This window comes from Chrysochloris asiatica, unplaced genomic scaffold (genome assembly GCF_000296735.1).
Source record: "Chrysochloris asiatica unplaced genomic scaffold, ChrAsi1.0 scaffold00172, whole genome shotgun sequence".
In the NCBI taxonomy this organism is placed as follows: domain Eukaryota; kingdom Metazoa; phylum Chordata; class Mammalia; order Afrosoricida; family Chrysochloridae; genus Chrysochloris; species Chrysochloris asiatica.
The window spans coordinates 3,441,624-3,461,686 of record NW_006408690.1 but is presented as its reverse complement, the minus strand read 5'-3'; the positions used below and the strand labels follow the sequence as shown (position 1 = coordinate 3,461,686).

Here is a 20,063-nt window from a genome sequence, read left to right as displayed (position 1 = left end):
TTTCAGGGTCATGGCGACTGATAATCGTATGGTCTTTCAATTCATTGGGCTAGTTGTTTCCATGCCTTTTCAATTTTCACTCTTCTTTCCTTCTTGTATGATAGTATAGGATAAGCACTGGGCTTCCAACCTCATGGTTGGTGATTAAATCCACCAGCTGCTCCTGGGAAGCCCTATAGAGCAAGGATGAGGAATCTTTTATCTGCCAAAATTTAAAACATCATTTGTGGGCCATACAAAATTATCAACTTAAAAATTAGCCTACTATATTTGGTCAGACTTTTAATTAGCTCATTCCTAATATGATGGCTGGACTACTGGTATAGTGCTATAGGATCAGCACTTGACTGCAAACTACAAGGCCAGCTGTTCAAACCCACCAGCTGCTCTTTGGAAACCCTATAAAGGGTCACTATGAGTCAAACCAACTCAGCGACACTCAACAACATCAATAATGTGATGTCTGGAACTGCAGGATCAAATGATTCTGCGGACCTTATATGGCCTATGGAAGTCTGGTGTGGCACTGTGGGTTAATGCTCCAGACTGCAGAGTTGTTTGAACTGCAAGATTGGCGGTTCAGGCTTACCAGCTGCTCCTCAGAAACCCTATACAGGGTCACTATGGATCGGAATTGACTCGACAGCACTTCACAACAACAATAGTATGGCCTATGAAGTCCTGGTTGGCCATGGTGGGTTAATGTGTTGGACTGCAAAGTCAGCTTGAACACAAGGTTGGTGGTTCAAGCTCACCAGCTGCTCTTCAGAATCCCTATACAGGAACACTATATGTTGAAATCAACTTGACGGCACTTAACTACAACAGCAACAACATACGGCCTATACAGCTATATGGATATTCCCTAGCCCTGGATATTCTCCAGCCCCGCTATACAGGATCGCCAACTCAATGGCACTTAACAACAACCATCTTATTATATAAGGAGCCCTGGTGCTGCTGCAGTATAAGCACTGGATTGCTAACTACAAACTTAAACCCACCAGCTGCTCTGTGGAAAAAGATGAGACTTTGTTTCCATAAAAACTTACAGCCTTGGAATTCCTACATAAAGTTTCTGTTAGTCGGAATCAACTCAATGATAGTGGGTTTTAGTGATTCATATGTATAAGATTGAAGTTGTCAAGGCCTTCATTCTTCTTGGATCAACCAACACTTATGGAAGCAGCAGCCAAGAAGTCAAACGACGTATTGCATCAGGCAAATCTGTTGCACAAGACTTTTTTAAAGTGCTTAAGAGCACAGATGTCAGCTTGAGGAAGATGCGCCTGACAAAAGCCATAGTATTTTCAGTAACCTTATATGCATGCGAAAACTGGACAGTGAATAAGGAAGACCATAGAAGAATTGATGCTTTTGAGTTATGGTGTTGGAGGAGAATATTGAAGGTGCCATGGGCTGCCAAAAGAACCAACAGATCTGTGTTAGAAGAAGTGCAACCGGAGTGCTCCTTGGAGGCCAAGATGGCCAAAGTTTGTCTCGCATGTTTTGGACATATTGTCAGGAGGGACCAGTTGCTGGAGAAGGATATCATGTTTGGTAAAGTGGAGGGTCAGAGAAAACAGGAAGACCCCCAGTGAGATGGATTGGCAGGGTGACAGCATCAATAGGCTCAAGTGTGGCAACAATTGTGAGGTTGGTCCAGGACTGGGCAGTGTTGCATTCTGTTGTGCATAGGGTCACTGTGAGTTGGTACCAACTCAGTGGCACCTAACAACAACAATGTATCTGTAAGTGACCTATAAAGTTGAATGACTGTAATGTTTTGTGATAAATCGTTGTGACATATTGAATTGACAAGGTGGTTTTCCTTTCTAAATGTTCTAACTAGCTTTTTTTTAAGCTCTTAATGTCTATTCACTAAGTGAAGGCTTTCAGGGCAGATCCTGTATTGAGAATCCCTTCCATGCATCCTTAACCAACAGCATTTACCTCTATTCCTTTTTTTTTTAATGTACACTATACCATATTGAAAACATTATTCGGTTAAATTTTCAAAGGGCACATTTTGCAAGCTGGTCTCCTGCCCGCAGGCCCACTGCCTTTCTCAGTTCAGGGGCCTATAGTCCTCTGCTGCTCTGTCTCTCTATGCCATCGCCTCTGCCACCATCTTTGTTGTTGCTGCTTTTCTGGTTAGGATCCCTTGCTCCTCTTTTGCTCTTCCCTCTTAATGGTCCTAGGGTCCTCTGTTTCTGAAATGACAGATTAACTGCTCCCCCTTTCAGTTGCACCTCTTCTACATTTACAGTTGTAACAATTGCCATTAGTTACTCACAATTGAATCATAAAAACCTTATCCCCCTCATCACCAGACCCATCTCAACAAAAGGAAAACTATTTAGTAGTGTTTCTCAACAGTAACTGGTATGCTAAGAGTCCCATTTAAAATGCACATGGACCTAAGCAAAGTCATTAGACTACTTACAGTTAGGACAGAGGGAAATTACCATTTCCCTAAATAGCAAATTATTTTCAAGTCCCCTAACAACCCCCAAACCAAACCCATTACCATCGAGTTAATTCTGACTCATAGCAACCCTATGTAGGGTTTCTGAGATTTTAAGTCTTTACTGGAGCAGGCAACCTTATCTTTCTCTTGTGGAGTGGCTGGTTGGTTTGAACCGTTGCCCTTTCAGTTAGCAGACCAATGCACAGTGCCCTAGGACAGACTTTAAGGAATGTAAGCCTGTACTGTAGATAATGTGCTGCCATTGTTAAGTGTCATTGAGTCAGTTCAGACTTAAACCCCATATAGGGCTTCCTAGGAGTGACTGATTGACTTGAACTGCCAACCATTTGGTTAGCAGTCTAGTACTTATCTTACAGCACCATATGAGGACTCTTAGCTGTGTGCTAGGTATTTGCTTTGTTTTCTATCTAGGACAGCTTTTAATATAATAACGCTCTCACTTAGAAATGGAGTCCTGGTGTAGTGCTGCAGTATAATGTGCTGGACCACAAGGTTGGTTTGAACCACAAGGTCTGCTGTTTAAACCCACCATCCGCTCATTGGAAAGCCTATACAGGGTTGCTATGGGTCAGAACCAACTTGACAGCACTTAGCAACTGTAACTTAGAAATGGTACTGTTTGGTGTTGGTAGTAGGAATTTATGCAGCTTAAGTATTAGCATGAGGAGTTGGATGAAAATGGTTAGATGTATTAAACTTGTAAATTGAATAAATAAGTAGCTTTAATCAATAGTTCTAGTGTTTGAGAAAAGCAAATTTAAGGTAGAATTGGTGTTTTGATATTTAATAAAATATCAAAATATGTTACCTCTTAAGTTTTTTTAAAGAAAACTTTTGAATGAATTAAAAATCAGTAAAACATTTTTATTATATTTCAGATGTAAAACTATATGTAATATAAATGTGAATTTATAAAACTAAATACGGTAATTATTGAAGCAGAATGACTAGTAGATAACAGGTAATCAATTATTCTTTATACTTTTATATATATTTGACTCTACAATAAATCAGGGAGCAGTAGAAGATACTTTTAGTTATTAAATAGAGAAAAACAGGACACATAACTATATAAAAGGGCTTCAAAAAGTTTGTGGAGAAATGGAATTAAAAGATAATTGAATTTTTCCATGAACTCCTTGAAGCAAAGTCTCAGATTATGCCAATTTTTATATTCATGTAGGAACACATGGGAGTCCTGGTGTGGCTCCGTGGGCTAATGTGTCAGACTGCAAAGTTGTTTGAACTGCAAGGTTGGTGGTTCAAGCTCACCACCTGCTCCTTGGAAACCCTATACAGGGTTGCTGTGGGTTGGAATCAACTGGATGGCACTTAACAACAACAACAGGCACACATGTTCTGGAAATGCTTGAAGAAAGTACACTACAGTGCTAACAAGGTCTGTTTTTTTGTTGGTTTGTTTGCCTTTATGTCTTTGCTATATTTCCAGTTCTGTAATAAATATATTTAAAGTCAGAATTGAGCAAAAATTGAAAAAGCATATTCATTTTCTTTCATAAGGTATTACTTTTTAAGCATAGTCATGGTAATTATGCTCTTTCTCTTGAGTACTTAAATGAGATAAAAAGAAAGATTTCCCCCTCCTGTGGTAATAGGTGAAGGTTGAGTGGGTAAGGGAGAAGGAAAGGTGGCTAAAGGTAAGAAAGAGTGCTCCTAGCTAGTAGTTTACACTTTAAGCACTGAAAAAGAAGTCACCTTGAAGGGCAAGAAACAGATTCATACAAGTAGCTACTGTATGGAAATGTTCTTAACCTCAGCTTGCAGATCCTGATTTGCTAAAACTTGGCTTCTGTAGGTAGGCAAGGGAGAGAGTTTTATGTATGGAATGCTCATAAGGGTCAATTATCTGAGAAATTTCCTGTTTAGTTTTTGGCTCCATTGTTTATTTTGAGTTTAGGTCTTTCAAATAATTAACTGTTTATTTCAAAGCAAACATTGACATGAGTCAGGGATAGCAAGTGCTTTTCATATCAAGGAGTCAACTCCTAGAGACCTTATTGTTGTTAAGTGCTGTCGAGTCAATTCCGACCCATAGCGATCCTGTATAGGGTTTCCGAGGAGCGGCTGGTGAGCATGAACTGCCGACCCTGCAGTTCAAATGGCTTTGCAGTCTGGCGCATTAACCCACAGCGCCACAACAGGACTCCATGAAGGGAATTTAGAATGTACGGAAGACTGTGGTATGGTGGATTTGATTGTGTCTTATGTTAGCTCCTTGGAGAAATGCTATTTGTCTTCTAGTTTATAATCCATTTTGTATGGCCCTTGGAACATACCAAGGCTGCTTGGTGGTAATATGGTAAAAGCATGTAAGGTTGGCAGGCAAAGTTTTAAATAGTACATGTAGAAACCCAAAATAAGTGACAGCAGCAATTTTAAATTCATTATGCAGGGGAAATTAACTATGATTAGAACTGTGCTCTCCAGTAAGCTAGCCACAAGCCACATATAAATACTGAGCCCTTGAAATAATTACTAGTATACCTGAGTAAATTAATTTAAAATTTTTACTTAATTAAAATTTCTTAAATGGAAGCAATGTAAAAATTTTCTTTTTCTGCTAACTTAATTGTTTTGGTAGGACTTCATTTGATTCTAAGAGTCCCTGGGTGGTACAACTGGGTAAACACTTGACTACTAGTGAAGGGTTGGTAGTTCAAAACCACCACAACATACCTTCAAGGACAGGCCTGGTGATCTGATTCCAAAAGGTCTCTGAAAACCCTATGGAGCAGTTATTATCTATACATACATTGGGTCGCCATGATCCAGAATTGACCCAACAGCAACTAAAAAGGACACATTGATTCTACTGTTGGCCTGAAACGTTTTTATGTCTAGGCTTACAACTGGCTAATTTTCTAAAGAGTGTTGTTTCTTCTTCAGGGAAAATAGTATTAAAGACAACATTCTGTCTGATGTTGTTTAGTATCTTTGAGTTGATTCCGACTTAGAATGGCCCTACATAGGGTTTTTGAGAAGCGGCTGGTAGGTTTGAACCACCAACCTTGCAGTTAGTAGTCCAGTGCTTTATCCTACAGTGCCACACCAAGACAGTCTGCATGATTGGAGCTACTGATTATTTTTAGTTTTTTTCAGTGGGAAGGAGGTAGGATATTGATCTATGGCATCATAAAATACAACTTGGGTTCAAACTGTTGCTTTCAGTGTGCTATAGGGGGTTTTCTTTAACTCTCTCTCTTTTTTTAGTAACATTTTAATTGAGTTTTTGGTGATGGTTTACATAGTAGTTTAGTTGTCCCATTCAATAATTTTTGTATACAAATTGTTCAGTGGCATTGGCTACATTCTTTACAACGTATGACTCTTCTTATTTCCATTCTGGTTGTTCCATGTCCATTAATTGAATTTCCCTATTCCCCTTATATTTTATGTATATTTTTTGTTTTAAAGTTATTGTTGCTTGGTCTCATTGATTTTTATTTTTTAAAGGAGCACAGTACTCATTGGCAATATTCTTAATTTTGTTAGCCAGCCCGTAGTTTGCTAAAAAAGGTAATTTCAGAAGCCATTTTCAGTTCAAGGTTTAAAGAGTATCTCAGGGTGGTTGTCTCAGTAAGTGTGGGGAACTGGGCCAGTAAGTCTGACTTTAAAGAATAATTTGAGATTTTGGTCCCACATTTCCCCCCTATTCTATCAGGATTCATTTACAGTGGTGTCCTGATTCAGATTGGTCAGTAGTAGTGGTAGCCATACACCATCTATCTAGTTCTTCTGATCTCAGGGTAGATGAGGCCATTCTGTTGACTCTTAGTCCTGTAGTCTAGGTTCCTTTTTTCTCTTTGCTTTGGATGAGTAGAGACCAATTGGTTGTATCTTAGACGGCTGCTTTCGAGTTTTTAAGATCCCAGACATTACTTACCAAACTAAGATGTATAACATAACTTTATTAACTACATTATGCCAATTGACTGAGGATGTCACATGAGACTATAGTCCTAATCTTTCAAACCTAGAAAGTCAATCCTGCGAGGTGTTTGATTATGTCTAGGAAGTATCTGAAACTGTGCCCCCCCCCCCGTGTGCTTGATTTTATATATATAAATATACACATAATCCCTGGGTTCCTAATGTTCAATTTATGGACAATTTCTACTTTCCTTTTAATGTTAACATAAATGATTGCTCTAACCACTATTCGCAACAGATTCTTCATCAAAATCCCTTCACGTGCTGCATGTGAAGCTTTTAAATCATTGAAAAGGCTTCAAGCCTTTTCTTGCGCTAAACCCACTGCTGTTAAGTTGATTTGGACCCCTAGTGAGCCTACATAGTTTTTGAGAACTTTATGAGCAGACAGCCTCATTTTTCTCTCTGAGTGGCGAGTGGGTTGGCAGCCCATTATCTAGCACACAGTGTCACAAGGGCTCCTTTTCTTGTACTAACGTAAGGCTGGGGTCCTGGTGTGATGCTGTAGGATAAGCACTGGACTGCTCACCACAAGGTTGGCAGTTCAAATCCACTTGTTGCTCCATAGAACCCCTATATAGGGTCGCTATGTGTCAAAACTGACTTGACGGCACTTAGCAGCAATGGCAACAACAAAAGCTAGGTGTTAAAGAGCAAAGATGTCACCTGGAGGGAGGACTAAGGTGTGCCTGACTCAAGCCTTAGTATTTTAATCATATCATATGCATGCAAAAGTTGGACAGTTAATAAGGAAAATTTGAGCATTTGAATTACGGTGTTAGCAAAGAATATTGAAAATACCATGGAGTCCTGGTGTGCACCTATGGGTTAATGTGCTGGATTGCAAGGTCAGTTTGAACAGCAAGCTTAGTGGTTCAAGCTCACCAGCTGCTCCTTGGAAACCCTTATAAAGGGTTGCTATGGGTTGGAACTGACTTCAACAGCGCTTAACAACAACAGCAACAACGTGGACTGCCAGAAGAACAAACAAATCAGTTTAGAAAGAAGTACAATCAGAATGTTCCTTAGAAGGGAAGATTGCAAAACTTAATCTTATGTGTTCTGGACATGTCAGGAGGGACCAATCTTTGGAGAATGACATCATGCTTGGTAAAGTAGAGGATCTGCGGAAAAGACTAAGAACCCCAATAAGATAGATTGATACAGTGGCTGCAACAGCTGGGCTCAAATGTAACAATTGTGAGGATGGTGTAGGATTGAGTAGTGGGGTCCCATGAGTCAGAACCAATTCAGTGATACCTAACAACGATATAAAAACAGTTAGGAATGGATATCCATTTGCATCCTGGGGATTGCTTGTTCATTATGTGAGGGCTACAAAAAGTCTGTGGGAAATTCCCTATCTTTTAATTCTATTTTCCACAAAAATTTTGAAGCCCCTTGTTACATATACATACACTTATATGCACACACACCTATACCCCTACATACATACATATGTTGTTAGGTGGTTCTGACTCATAGTGACCTTATGCACAACAGAATGAAGCATTGCCTGTTCCTGAGCTATCCTCACAGTTCTTGTTAATGTTTGACCCATTGCTGCTGACATTATGTCTGTTCATCTCATTGGGGGTCTTCCTCTTTTTCTCTGATCCTCTGTTTTACCAAACATGATGTCCTTCTCCATGGATTGCTTCCTGATAACGTGTGAAGTATGAGAGATAATGTGTTACCAGCCTGGCTTCTAAGGAGCATTCTGGCTGTACTTCTTCCAGCACAGATTTGTTTGTTCTTCTGGCAGTCCATGGTTCCTTTAATATTGTCCTCCAACACCATAACTCAGATGCATCAGTTCTGTGGTCTTCCTTTTTCACTGTCCAACTTTCACATACATAAAATGTGATTGAAAATACCAGTATTTGGGTTAGGCGCACTTTAGTCATCAAATTGACATCTTTGCTCTTCAACACTTTAAAGAGGTCTTGTGCAGCAGATTTGCCTAATGCAATACATTATTTTATTTCTTAATTGCTGCTTCCATGAGTGTTGATGGTTGATCTGAGGAAAATGAAGTCTTTGACAACTTCAATCTCTTCTCTATTTATCATGATGTTAATTATTAGTTCAGTTGTGAGGATTTTTTGTATACATTGAGATGTAATCCATACTGAAGGCTGTGGTCTTTGATCTTCATCAGTTAGTATTTTAAGTCCCTCTTCACTTTCAGCAAACAAGGTTGTATCAAGTTGTGAATGAGTTTTCTTCCAATCCTAATATCATGTTTTTCATATAATCCAGATACTTGGATTATTTACTCAGCACATAAATTAATAAGTATGGTGAAAGAATACAACCCTGATGCACACCTTTCCTGATTTTAAACAATTCGGTGTTCCCTTGTGCTGTTTGAACACAACTGCCTCTTGGTCTATGTACAGATTCCTCATAAATACAAATTGCTCTGGAATATCCCATTCTTTCAATGTTATCCATAGTATGTGATGATCTATACAGTCAAAAGCCTTTGTATGGTCAGTAAAGCACAGATAGACATCTTTCTGGTATTCTCTGCTTTCAGCCAAGATCCATCTGATGTTCTTAATGATATCCCTAGTTACATGTCCTCTTAATGCTGGCTTGAATTTGTAATAAATAGTTCTGTGTTGATGTACTGTTCCAAACATATTTGCATTGTTTTGGAGATTGAATTATCATCCATATATACTGACACATATATTTGGTTATTGCTGCTTTTCAGAATTTTATATGTGATAGTAGTTACCGAAATGTCCTTTTTTCTTAAATACATCTTAGTGACATTGTTTACCTACATCAGGCTGTGTACACTTCACCCTCATTCAGGATAACCTTTTCCATCATCAAATATAACAAGTGTTTACTATCTAGAGAGTGAATTCCACTCCCTTCCCATCCCTGGTAACCAAAATGAACATTAATTTCTGTATACTTGTTCATGTCATTTCATAAAACAGAAAATACAATTTGTATGTTTGACTTATTTTGTTCAACATAATGTCCTCTAGGTTCATCCATGTTCCAAGATATTTTGTGAAGTCATTTTTATTTATTACTGAGAGTAGTCTATTGTTTGTATGTACCACATATTATTTATCTATTCATTCTTTGATGGACTCCTAAGTCGTTTCCATCTTTCTGCTATTGTGAATAGTGTACAATAAACAGGTTTGCATATGTCTGCTCATGTCACTTCTGTTAGATCCCTAGGATATCTACTAATGGATTGTTGGTATTTTTCAGATTCTATATTAGTGATGGAGTCATTGTATGGCACCATAGGATAAGCACTCAACCTCAAGGTCAGCTTGAACTGCTAGATTAGCAGTTCAGACTCACCAGTTGTTCCTCAGAAACCTTATCATATAGGGTTGGAGTCGACTTGCCAGCACTTAACAACAAAAATACATATTAGGAGCTCTGGTAGCGTAGTGGTTACGAATTGGGCTGCGAACCTTAAGGTCAACAGTTCGAAACTACCAGCCGCTCCTTGGGAGAAAGATGAGGCTTTCTACTCCCGTAATGATTTACACCCTCGGAAACCCTGTACAGGGTCGGTATGGGTCAGAACCGACTCGACGACACTTAACAACAACAACCTTTTTGTGATATAAGTTGTGAGTTCCCCTGCTCACAGTCTATCACTTTAAAAAAAAAACAACTTTGTTCCTTTTTGAGAAGTTCTTGTATCTGACTCCAGTTATGTTTTAAAAGTTTGGGTAAAAGAGATGGGCAAGGGGTTGGGTACATTTTGTAGTCTTTTTTGTGGAAATGAGAGGCTTGATCATAATGGAGATACAGGAAGGTTGGATTTCTGATGGTGATTAAAGTAAACAGGAGTGTGTATGGTGGAATGGATCTAGTGCATATCATCATTAGTAGATAAGGAATGTGGTAAAGACAGGTCCTAAAGATAGTGATGCAGTGAGTTGATTCTTGAGGGAAGTTAGCAACTCAAGCCAACTGTTACTGTGTGCCTCTGATACTGTGATGACAGACACCTGGTAACCCTTTTAATGGCCATCACTGGATTGGCTAATCAGGAGTAAGTGGTTCCATCTGGCAGATAGTGTCCTTATAGTCCTTTTCAGTTACTATGGCCAAATGAGTCCAATAAGTTTTTTAGCTGAATTTATTTTTTCTATTAAAAAGTATAATATATCTGCCTTTCTATAGAATGTCTGCTTAATGAATGAACCTAAGTAACTATAGATTGTCTTTGTTCTTATTTCAGGCTACAGACAAGAGGAAAGCTTTAGAAGAAACCAAAGCCTATACAACCCAATCCCTAGCTAGTGTTGCTTATCAAATAAATGCATTGGCCAACAATGTTCTCCAATTGCTGGACATCCAAGCCTCTCAACTTCGGAGAATGGAGTCTTCCATCAATCATATCTCACAGGTAACAGCTTGTAGAAGACTTTAAATTCACATTTAATTAACTGATAGCATTAGTGAAACCTGAAAAGATAGATTCTTTACTTGTCTTTCTACTTAAAGGCTGACCATAGTGGACTTCAGTCATTATCACTTTCAGCTTCCATTTTGAATCCAGTATAAGCCTACTCTTTCTTAAAAAGCACTTTATCAGATTTCACTACAAGTACACTGTTTTAAAGATTTTCATGTGCCCATTTTCCTGATGATTAATGGTATTGTGGCATCCTCTCTAGTTTTCAGTATTTTAAATCTTGGCCTTTTCTCAGATTTTTTTAATATGAAGTATACAGTGGGCTTCAAAAAGTTCATGGAAAAAAGTCCTTCTTCCACAAATTTTTGAAATCTGCTAGGTTAATGTTTTTGATAATATTGTAAATGTTACTTTTTATAATTTCAATTCCAATTGTTTGTTTCATTGCCTGCACAGCTGATTTGTTTTATAGTATGATATGAAACTCATTTTGTTTCCTAGTTAAAGTCATTTGATTTGTATATTTGATTGGTGTTTCTCTCTAGAGAGGATCATGTCATCTTTGAATTAAGACAGTTTTACTTTTCTTCTTTCTTATACTGTGCATTTTTCTTTGCTTGATTGCACTGGCTGGCTAGGGGGTCCAGGACAATGCTGAATAGGAGTGGTGATACTAAGCAAGGTTGTCATATTCCCCTCCCATTAAAAAGCATTCAGTATTTAAGTATGATATATAGTCTACAGATTTTTCATAAATGTACTTTGTGAGGTTGAGAAAGTTGACTTCTAGCTTATTGAGAGTTCTTGTTAGGAATAGATGTTGAATGTTGTCAAATATATTTGTTGAAATTATATATTTTTGTTTTAGTTAATAATATAAATTATGTTGATGTTTTTAGAACCAAACTTGCTTTCCTGAAATAAACCCCACTTGACCGTGGTGTTTTTACCTTTGCAAAAATTTTGATACTAATTTTTGCTTGTATATTTTCGAGGGCTGGTACCTTTAATTTACATTTCTTGTGATGTCTTTTTCAGCTTTTGATGTCATGATAATGCTTGTTTCATAAAATAAATTATATAGTATTCCCTTCTTTTCAATTTAATCATAGATTTAATATTTGTTCTCTTTAAAATGTTTGGTAGAATTCATCAATTAAGCCATCTGGTACTGGGCTTTTCTCTGTGGAAAAGTTTTTTATTATGAATTTAATCGCTTCACTTATTATGGGTCTGTCCCATGAATAAATGGTCTTCCCCCCACTTGAAATGTGGGGAACAAGACACTATTCTTGGCCCTGTGTGAATTCTGGGAATTGTTTCCTCCTTTTCTTTTGGAAGGTTTTTTTCTAGCCTCTGGTAGGTTTCAGTGAATATGTGTACTGATTAGTATTCAGCTAATGATTCCAGGGTGGACCCTCTTAAGATCTTCAGAGCTCCCTTATTGTGAAAATGTCTCCACTATGGTACTCTTCACTGTAACTCTTGCCTCATTGGCTTCTCTGAACTCTCAGCTTCACTCTTCAGTCAGTCAGTCTTCGAGGCTACACCTGAGCAATCGTAGTGCTCATCTCGTTTGTTTCCATTCCCACAGGGATCATGTTCCTTCATTGCATGATGGTCATGCAATAAAAAGCTGTTTCTTCATGTATTTTAGTTGTTTTAGGCAGGAGGTTAAATACTTTCCTTATTAATGCATCTGGTCTGGAATGGAAGTCAGTAAACCTACCCTTTTTTTTTAAAAAAAAATAACTTTATTGAGCTATCATCTACATACAAGGATGAGTCAAAAAATATTTGCTCTCTGGCTATAGAAATTTGGAAGACAGCTACTTAACCAACTGACTGGAAGAGATCCCAAACTTGCCCATTCCAAAGAGAGGTGACCCAACAGAATGCGGAAATCACTGGATGAAATCATTGATACCCCACGCAAGTAACATTTTACTAAAGACAATTCAAAAACGATTGCAGCAGCACACTGACGGAGAACTGCCAGGAATTCAAGCCGGATTCAGATGAGAACATGGAACAAGGGATATCACTGCTGATGTCAGAGGGATCTTGGCTAAAAGCAGACAATACCAGAAAGATGTTTAACCTGCGCTCTATTGACTATGCAAAGGTTTTCTATTGTGGATCATGACAAGCTATAGATAACATTGCAGATAATGAGTATTCCTGAACAATTAATTGTGCTTATGAGGAACCTGTACATAGGCAGTTGTTCAAACAGAACAAGGGACCACTGAATGGCTTGAAATTAGGAAAGGTGTGTGCCAGGGTTGTATTCTTTTACCATACTTAATCAGTGTACATAGTACATAATCCAAGAAGCTGGATTATATGAAGGAGAATGACATCAAGATTGGAGGAAGACTCATTAACAACTAGCAGTATGCAACTGATAAAATTGTGCTTGCTGAAAGCAAAGAGTACTTAATATATATATATATATATATACTGATGAAGATCAAAGACCATAGCCTTCAGTATGGTTGCACCTCAACGTAAAGAAAACAAATCCTCACAACTGGACTAATAAATAACGTCAAGATATATGGAGAGAGGTTGTCAAAGACTTCATTTTGATTGGATCAACCATCAACACTATGGAAGCAGCAGTCAAGAAATCAAATGACTCATTGTACTAGGCAAATCTGCACAAGACCTCTTTTAGGTATTCAAGAGCAAAGATGTCAGTTTGAGGACTAAGGTGTATCTGACCCAAATCATGGTATTTTTCAGTAACCTCATCTGGTTAGAAGCCAAGATGGTCTGATTTCATCACTCTTACTTCAGACAGATTATCAGGAAGGATCAGTCTCTGGAGAATGACATGCTTATTAGTAAAGTGGAGGGTCAGAGAAAAAAAGGAAGACCCCCAACGAGATAGATTGGCACAGTGGCAGCAGCAGTGGGCTCTTAAGCATAGCAATAACTGTAAGGTTGGTGCAGGACTGGGCAGTATCTTATTCTGTTGTACCGATTGTGTTGTACCTATTCTGTTCGGGTCACTATGAGTTGTACCGGTTCGATAGCACCTACCAGGATACCTTAGAAATCAAAAGCTCTTCACTTGACTCATAGATTATCATTTGTTGTCTCTGATGTACCATCATGCCTCTTGTGTACAAAACTAGGAATTGAATGTCTTTATCTTATTCTCCTGTGTTCAGGTTGCTCCTGGAGTACTCTAGTGAAACCTTACATAATGAACTCTCAAAGTGACTACATCTCTTAGGGACTGTATCTTTTTTTTTTTTTTTTTTTTGTAGGGAAATCTAGTTACTATAAGTACTGGGAAGGTGGGGTGGATTCCCTGAATGGAAGTGTTAACTGAATCAATGAGTCAGCATTCTCAGATATTTGATTTCAAGATTCCTTTACATTCTGAAATTGTTGATGATCTAAAAGGGCTTTTGTTTATGTGGCTAAATCTACCAGTATTTATCTTCTTAGAAACTAAAACTGAGAAATTTAAAAAGAATTAAAAACTTACTCAACAATATAATTATTAGTACAAATAACTATTAACAAATATCAATATGTTTTTAATGAAAAGTAACTTATTCACAACAAATTTTGTGAAAAGAATGACACCGTTTTACATTTATGTAAACCTCTGTAATGTTCAATTTAATACAAGATAGCTGGATTCTCATTGCTTTGCATTTAATTTGTGTAATTTTTGTTTTGGTTAAAGTATATGAAGAAAGTCTGACTTTCTTAACAACAGAGTTCTGAACAGCAGAGTTCCTACATAAACCATAAAAAGACAGAATGAAAGGGGAAAGGGAGAAATTCAACAAAATTATTGAAGTTCTCAATACCTATACTGACGTTAGAATAACGTCCCCCCAAAATGCCCATGCCCTAATCCCTAAAACCTGTAAATATGTTACTTTATGTAACAAAAAGTACTTTGCAGATATCATAAAGGTTATAAACCTTGAGATGGGGAGATTATTTTGAATTGTCTAGGTAGGTTCAATATTATTATATGATTGCTTACAAGCAGAGCGCCTCCCCCAGCTTGGTCAGAGAGATGCGATGGAAGAATGAAGAGCTGTTCAGATGTGAGAGGGACTCCATCCACTGCTATTGGCTTTCCAAATGGAAAAGGGAACCATGATCCAAAAAATGTAGGTTGGCTCTAGAAGTTGAGAACAGCCTCTGGTGACCACCAGCAAGGAAACAGAAATTTCATTCCATATCCACAAGGAACTGGATTAAGGCAATAACAAGTAAACAAGGAAATGTATCATCTCCTAGAACCTCCAGAAGTTACACTGCCCTGGGAACACCTTGATTTTAGACCAATGAAACATGTGTCAGACCTATTAAAAAACAAGCAAAACCTGCCTTCGAGTCCATTCTGACTTACAGTGACCCTATATAGGGTTTCCAAGACTAAATCTCTATGGGAGCAAACAGCCTCATCATTCTCTTGAGAAGTGGCTGGTGGGTTTGAACTCCTGATCTTGTGGTTAGCAACTCAGTGCCTGACCCATAGTAGCATCAGGGTTCCTTTTGTACCCTGTAAAACTGTAGAATAATAAACTTGTGTGATTTAAGAAATGAAGTCTGTGGTCATTTGTTAGAGAAGCAATAAAAAACTAACATGTCATTCTCCGTAATGGATGAAAGAAATGGGAAACAATTTCAGAAGAATATAAAAGACTTGAAAAACACTTGTCAACTTGACCTAATGACACCAATAGAACACTCTGTTCAACAACAGAATACGTTCTATTAGGCACCTGGAATATTCTCCAGGATAGACATTATATTTTCCCTTTTACATTTTATATTTCACAAATGAACAAAGCAAAAATATTTGATGGGTACATACAAAATAAAAAATACATATTCATTTAAATGTCCTAAGGGCATATTCTGCAAGCCATACTCCTGCCTGCAAGACATAGTTTTACTCAGTCCATGGTCCTAGAGCCCGCAGCTGCTCTATCTCTATGCCATTGCCTTTGCCACTGCCTCTGCTGTCACTGCTTTCCTAGATAGGATCTCATGCTCCACTCAGGCTCTTCCTTCTTGATGGTCCTGGGATTGTGTGTTCTTGAAGTGAAAGATTAACTACTCCCCCTTTAGTTACACATTTTCTATAATTATAGTTGTGACAATACAACTAATCCTGCTAACAATTACAGTTGAATCATAAAATCCTATTACCATCATCCTCCATCCTCTTTCACCAGATCCATCTGGAGCAGAGGAAAACTTTTCAGTGGAGATTCTACATTACCCCCATCCTTCTGAAACTAAGCCCACTCGTGAAAGCTTGTAAACCAGCCACTTTCATGCCTTTAGGTCTAGATTGTCCCTGTTAATCCAGTGCACTGAGGAAACAAGTTTATTCCTTTATATGAAGAATCCTTCCATTTTGTTTGGAATTTTGAGCAACTGCATCCATAAGCAAAGATCCAATACATCAAATTGTACCAATTTACTCTTGTTCACAATATCAAGCATCTTTATCTTCATCTGCTTGAGTTCTGATCAGCTAGCCATTCAAGCTAGATCAGATGGGTACTAGCTGCAAGTTTGGGAGTTCACTCATGCTTCCCCCCACTTGAGAGCAGCTGGATGCTTCACTCTCAGCCCTAGCCCCCTGTGATTAGGTCAGTGTCTGCGGACTTGTGAGTTCACACATCTCTAAACTTCAGATTAGCCAAGCCTTCCTCTTTTCTCTCTCATCTTAAGATCAGTTGGGGATCAGTGGATATCCCTTCTTTTAAAAAGTTAGCTTTACCCAGTTTTGCTGTTGTGAACCCTAATTAGTTTCTGTTTTTGCTAAATGATAGAAATCTGAAGAGAATTTTTTCACTTTTATGAAAAATGTGAAAAGTGAAGCCAGTGGTTCAGCAATTGTTTTGTAGCTAGTTGTTAAGTTATTGTGCAGCAACAGTGGCATATAGACACCAAATTCCTGCCCTGGGGACTGCGTTTAGCATCAAGCCAGGCATAGCTTTGAACTCTGTGAATATTATATTAGTGTTGATAACCTTGATTTAGCCTCATAGACTTCAGTTTGGGTTTTTGTCCTGCAGAACCATAAGAAAACGAATTTTTATTGTTTTAGTCTACAAAGTTTGTAGTTGTTTTTACAGCAGTGTGGCATTGTGGGTTAATGTGCCAGACTGCAAAGCCATTTGAACTGCAAGGTCGGTGGTGCAAGCTCACCAGCTGCACCTTGGAAACCCTATACAGGGTTGCTATGGGTCGGAATTGACTTATGGTACTTAACAACAACAACAACGACTATGACAAAATATCTGTAAATGAGATATGCCTTTATATGAATCTTTGAGGTTTTTTTTGGTCATCTTCAAGTTACGGATTAAAATGATTATATTTAAAAACAGTATTGTAAAAACATCTTAAAATCATTAGGAAAATATGAAAAAGTCCTCAAGTTTCCTGACAAAGGCCTATTACAAAGTTGTTGTTAAGTGCCATCGAGTCAGTTCCGACCCACAGCGACCCTGAATAGGGTTTCCGAGCCTGTAAATCTTTACGGGAGCAGAAAGCCTCATCTTTCTCCCGTGGAGCAGCTGGTAGTTTCAAACTGCTGACCTTGCGGTTCGCAACCTGATTCGTAACCACTATGCAAAGTAGTGACATTCTATCTTTACTTTTGCTTTTTTAAGACTGATATGTGAACTAAAAACAGTGGCAAACCTTTTCTTTTTATCCTAAAAATATTAAGGGTGAGCAATCAAATGATTTAAGGTAAATTCTCTCACCCATTATTTGGAGTGGGCAAGCACTTTTTATTCACATTAATCAGTGGCCTTGCTTTAACTATAGTTAACTGACAAAAGTAATCTCTGCCTGCCCTCCTCCCCCCATTTAAAAAATAGTTATAAAGATACAGATAACACAACATTTGCCTGTTCAACATTTTTTAAATAATACAATTTAGTGAGACTAATTACATCAAGTATGTTGCATAACCAGCACATTGACAGTATCGATGTATAGGTAATAAGTTATATTCGAGGTATAACAATATAGAATGCAGTCTATATTGAATGAATATATGAAGAGGGGGGATTGAGGAACTAAACTTTCTCTCATCACTGCCTAAAATAAAATTATTTTAATTAGTATATGGATAAACATTTGTTTCAAAATTAATTATTTAGCTAGGGACTCTTATAGGACTTACAGTACAGTGCCTGGTATATATGCTATCATATATTATGGAGTCCTGATGTGCGCTGTGGGCTAATGCGTCATACTGCAAAGTCGTTTGAACTGCAAGGAGAATGGTTCAAGCTCACCAGCTGCTCCTTGGAAAACCTATACAGGGTCGCTATGGGTCCGAATCGACACGATGGCACTTAACAACAACAATCATGTATTATAACCACTGTGCGGTTAACATCAAGCAATACTGCCCACTTGGATGGCATGAGGAGATTACAGCTATCCGGGGGGCGGGGGGATTATTAAGCCCACTCACAGTCCACTCAGTAGCCTGGTGTGATTGTGCGGAGGCCAGACGGATCATGGCATATGTCCATAGGATACTGAGAACTTAAAGTGGTGTCCATGCTTCATGAAGCAGTCATTGCTTATCTCCTCAACAATATTGGAGAATGTTAGGTACCTATCACTTTGCACTTTGTCCATTTTAGTGTCTCTATGCCTTTGTTTCAACCACAGACAGTTCCTCCCCCCCCACTTTTATTTGCATTTTGTTTTAAGCTTAATTTACTCCCAAGCCATAAGTTTTTGTTTCTTCAGTTTCTTCTGAGATACCGTTTTCTTCTGTGCAACCTCCTCTTCTTGTTTAAGAAAACTTTGTTCCTTTTCAGTGAGGATCATCTCAGTGTGGCAGGGGGAGTACATGTAGAGGTTGATCTGACCATGAGCTCTGTTAAGTTCGGCGGCACATCTTGGAAGCTTTGTTGACCTGGATGTGCTCAATAACCAGAGAATTCACATCTAAACCCTTAAGTTCAGCATTACTCTGCATTTTTAAGCATGTGCATCAAAAATTCAGTGCTCTTTTTGGTCCACCGACCCTGTGTCTAAACCCACTGTTTGGCCTGGGCACACCTACCAATGCCACCATTGTAACGCCAGGATGGTACACATTGCTTCTGCAGAGTGACATCTTTAAGATATTTGGTGGCTTTCCTGATATGTATACCCTTGATGGCCTGGGCAGTCTCACGGGTGTTCTTAAAATGGATCCAGAGACTTGAACCTCTGGATTTGCATGATTTTTTTTGGTTTTCTGGGGCAAGTGAGTAGCGAACCATTTTGTGAGATTACCTCCGGCTGCTTATGGGAAGATCCACAGACAGTTTTATACCTGAGTTCAGTGAGTGGGTCATCAGTGATGTCAGACTGCAGGGCCTTGGATCAGCTGTCAAATTCGTGGGTATGGATCAGCTGTCAAATTCGTGGGAATAGACAAATGTGGTTCCCGAGTCCATAACTGACAAAGTTAAAGCATACCCCTGCTCTACCAAAGTAAAAGAGTTGCAAACATTCCTGGGGATGCCGGAGTATTGGAGGCTCCTTATTCCCCACTTGGCACAGATCTTGTGCCCCCTGTATTGTCTAGTAAGGAAAAGAAGTTTCATTCCTGCTTATCATCAGCATATAGGAACTAGGATGTGTAAGAATTAGCAGAAGGAATTTCCTTACAAGTATCAAATCAAAGGTTTTATGTTGTTCAGTGCTGTTGATTTGATTCCAACTCAAAGCGGCCCTTTGTAATGTTTCCAAGGAGCAGCTGGTTAGCATGAACCGCCAATCTTGCAGTTCAAATGGCATTGCAGTTTGGTGCATTAACCCATAGTGCCACACCAGGTCTCCAGATGTAAATTAAGAAGGGAAGTGAGAATTTTGTGTTATTTAAAGTTTGTACAAAAGTCATGTTGGACAATTGCATTGCCAGTTTATTTTATGAGCAGTTTTTCCTGCCATAGAATACAAAACCATTAATTTGCAGAAAGTCTTTTCAAAACTATTATCCATATAATGAAAATTGAAGTGTAGTGTATTTACATAAGTAGATTGCTCAAATTTATAATTCAGCATTTTAAACAACTGATAATTCCTATTTTAAGCTTGTTACTGAAATCTTTCTAATATAATACAAGTAGCTGCTTGGCTTTTGTATTTATAAATTAACTATATGGATAACCTTACTCTAACCTCATATGGATG

At 38.3% G+C, this 20,063-nt stretch overlaps 1 protein-coding gene across 13 annotated transcripts in view; it reads left to right on the top strand.

Moving 5' to 3' along the window:
- Positions 1 to 20,063, top strand: part of ABI1 (abl-interactor 1) — a 123,754-nt gene that overhangs the window by 26,892 nt on the left and 76,799 nt on the right. For all 13 annotated transcript variants that reach the window (XM_006871670.1, XM_006871669.1, XM_006871666.1 and 10 more), the window contains exon 2: positions 10,677 to 10,844. In XM_006871670.1, the coding sequence (XP_006871732.1) occupies positions 10,677 to 10,844 (168 nt within the window). The remainder of the gene's footprint in view (positions 1 to 10,676; positions 10,845 to 20,063) is intronic.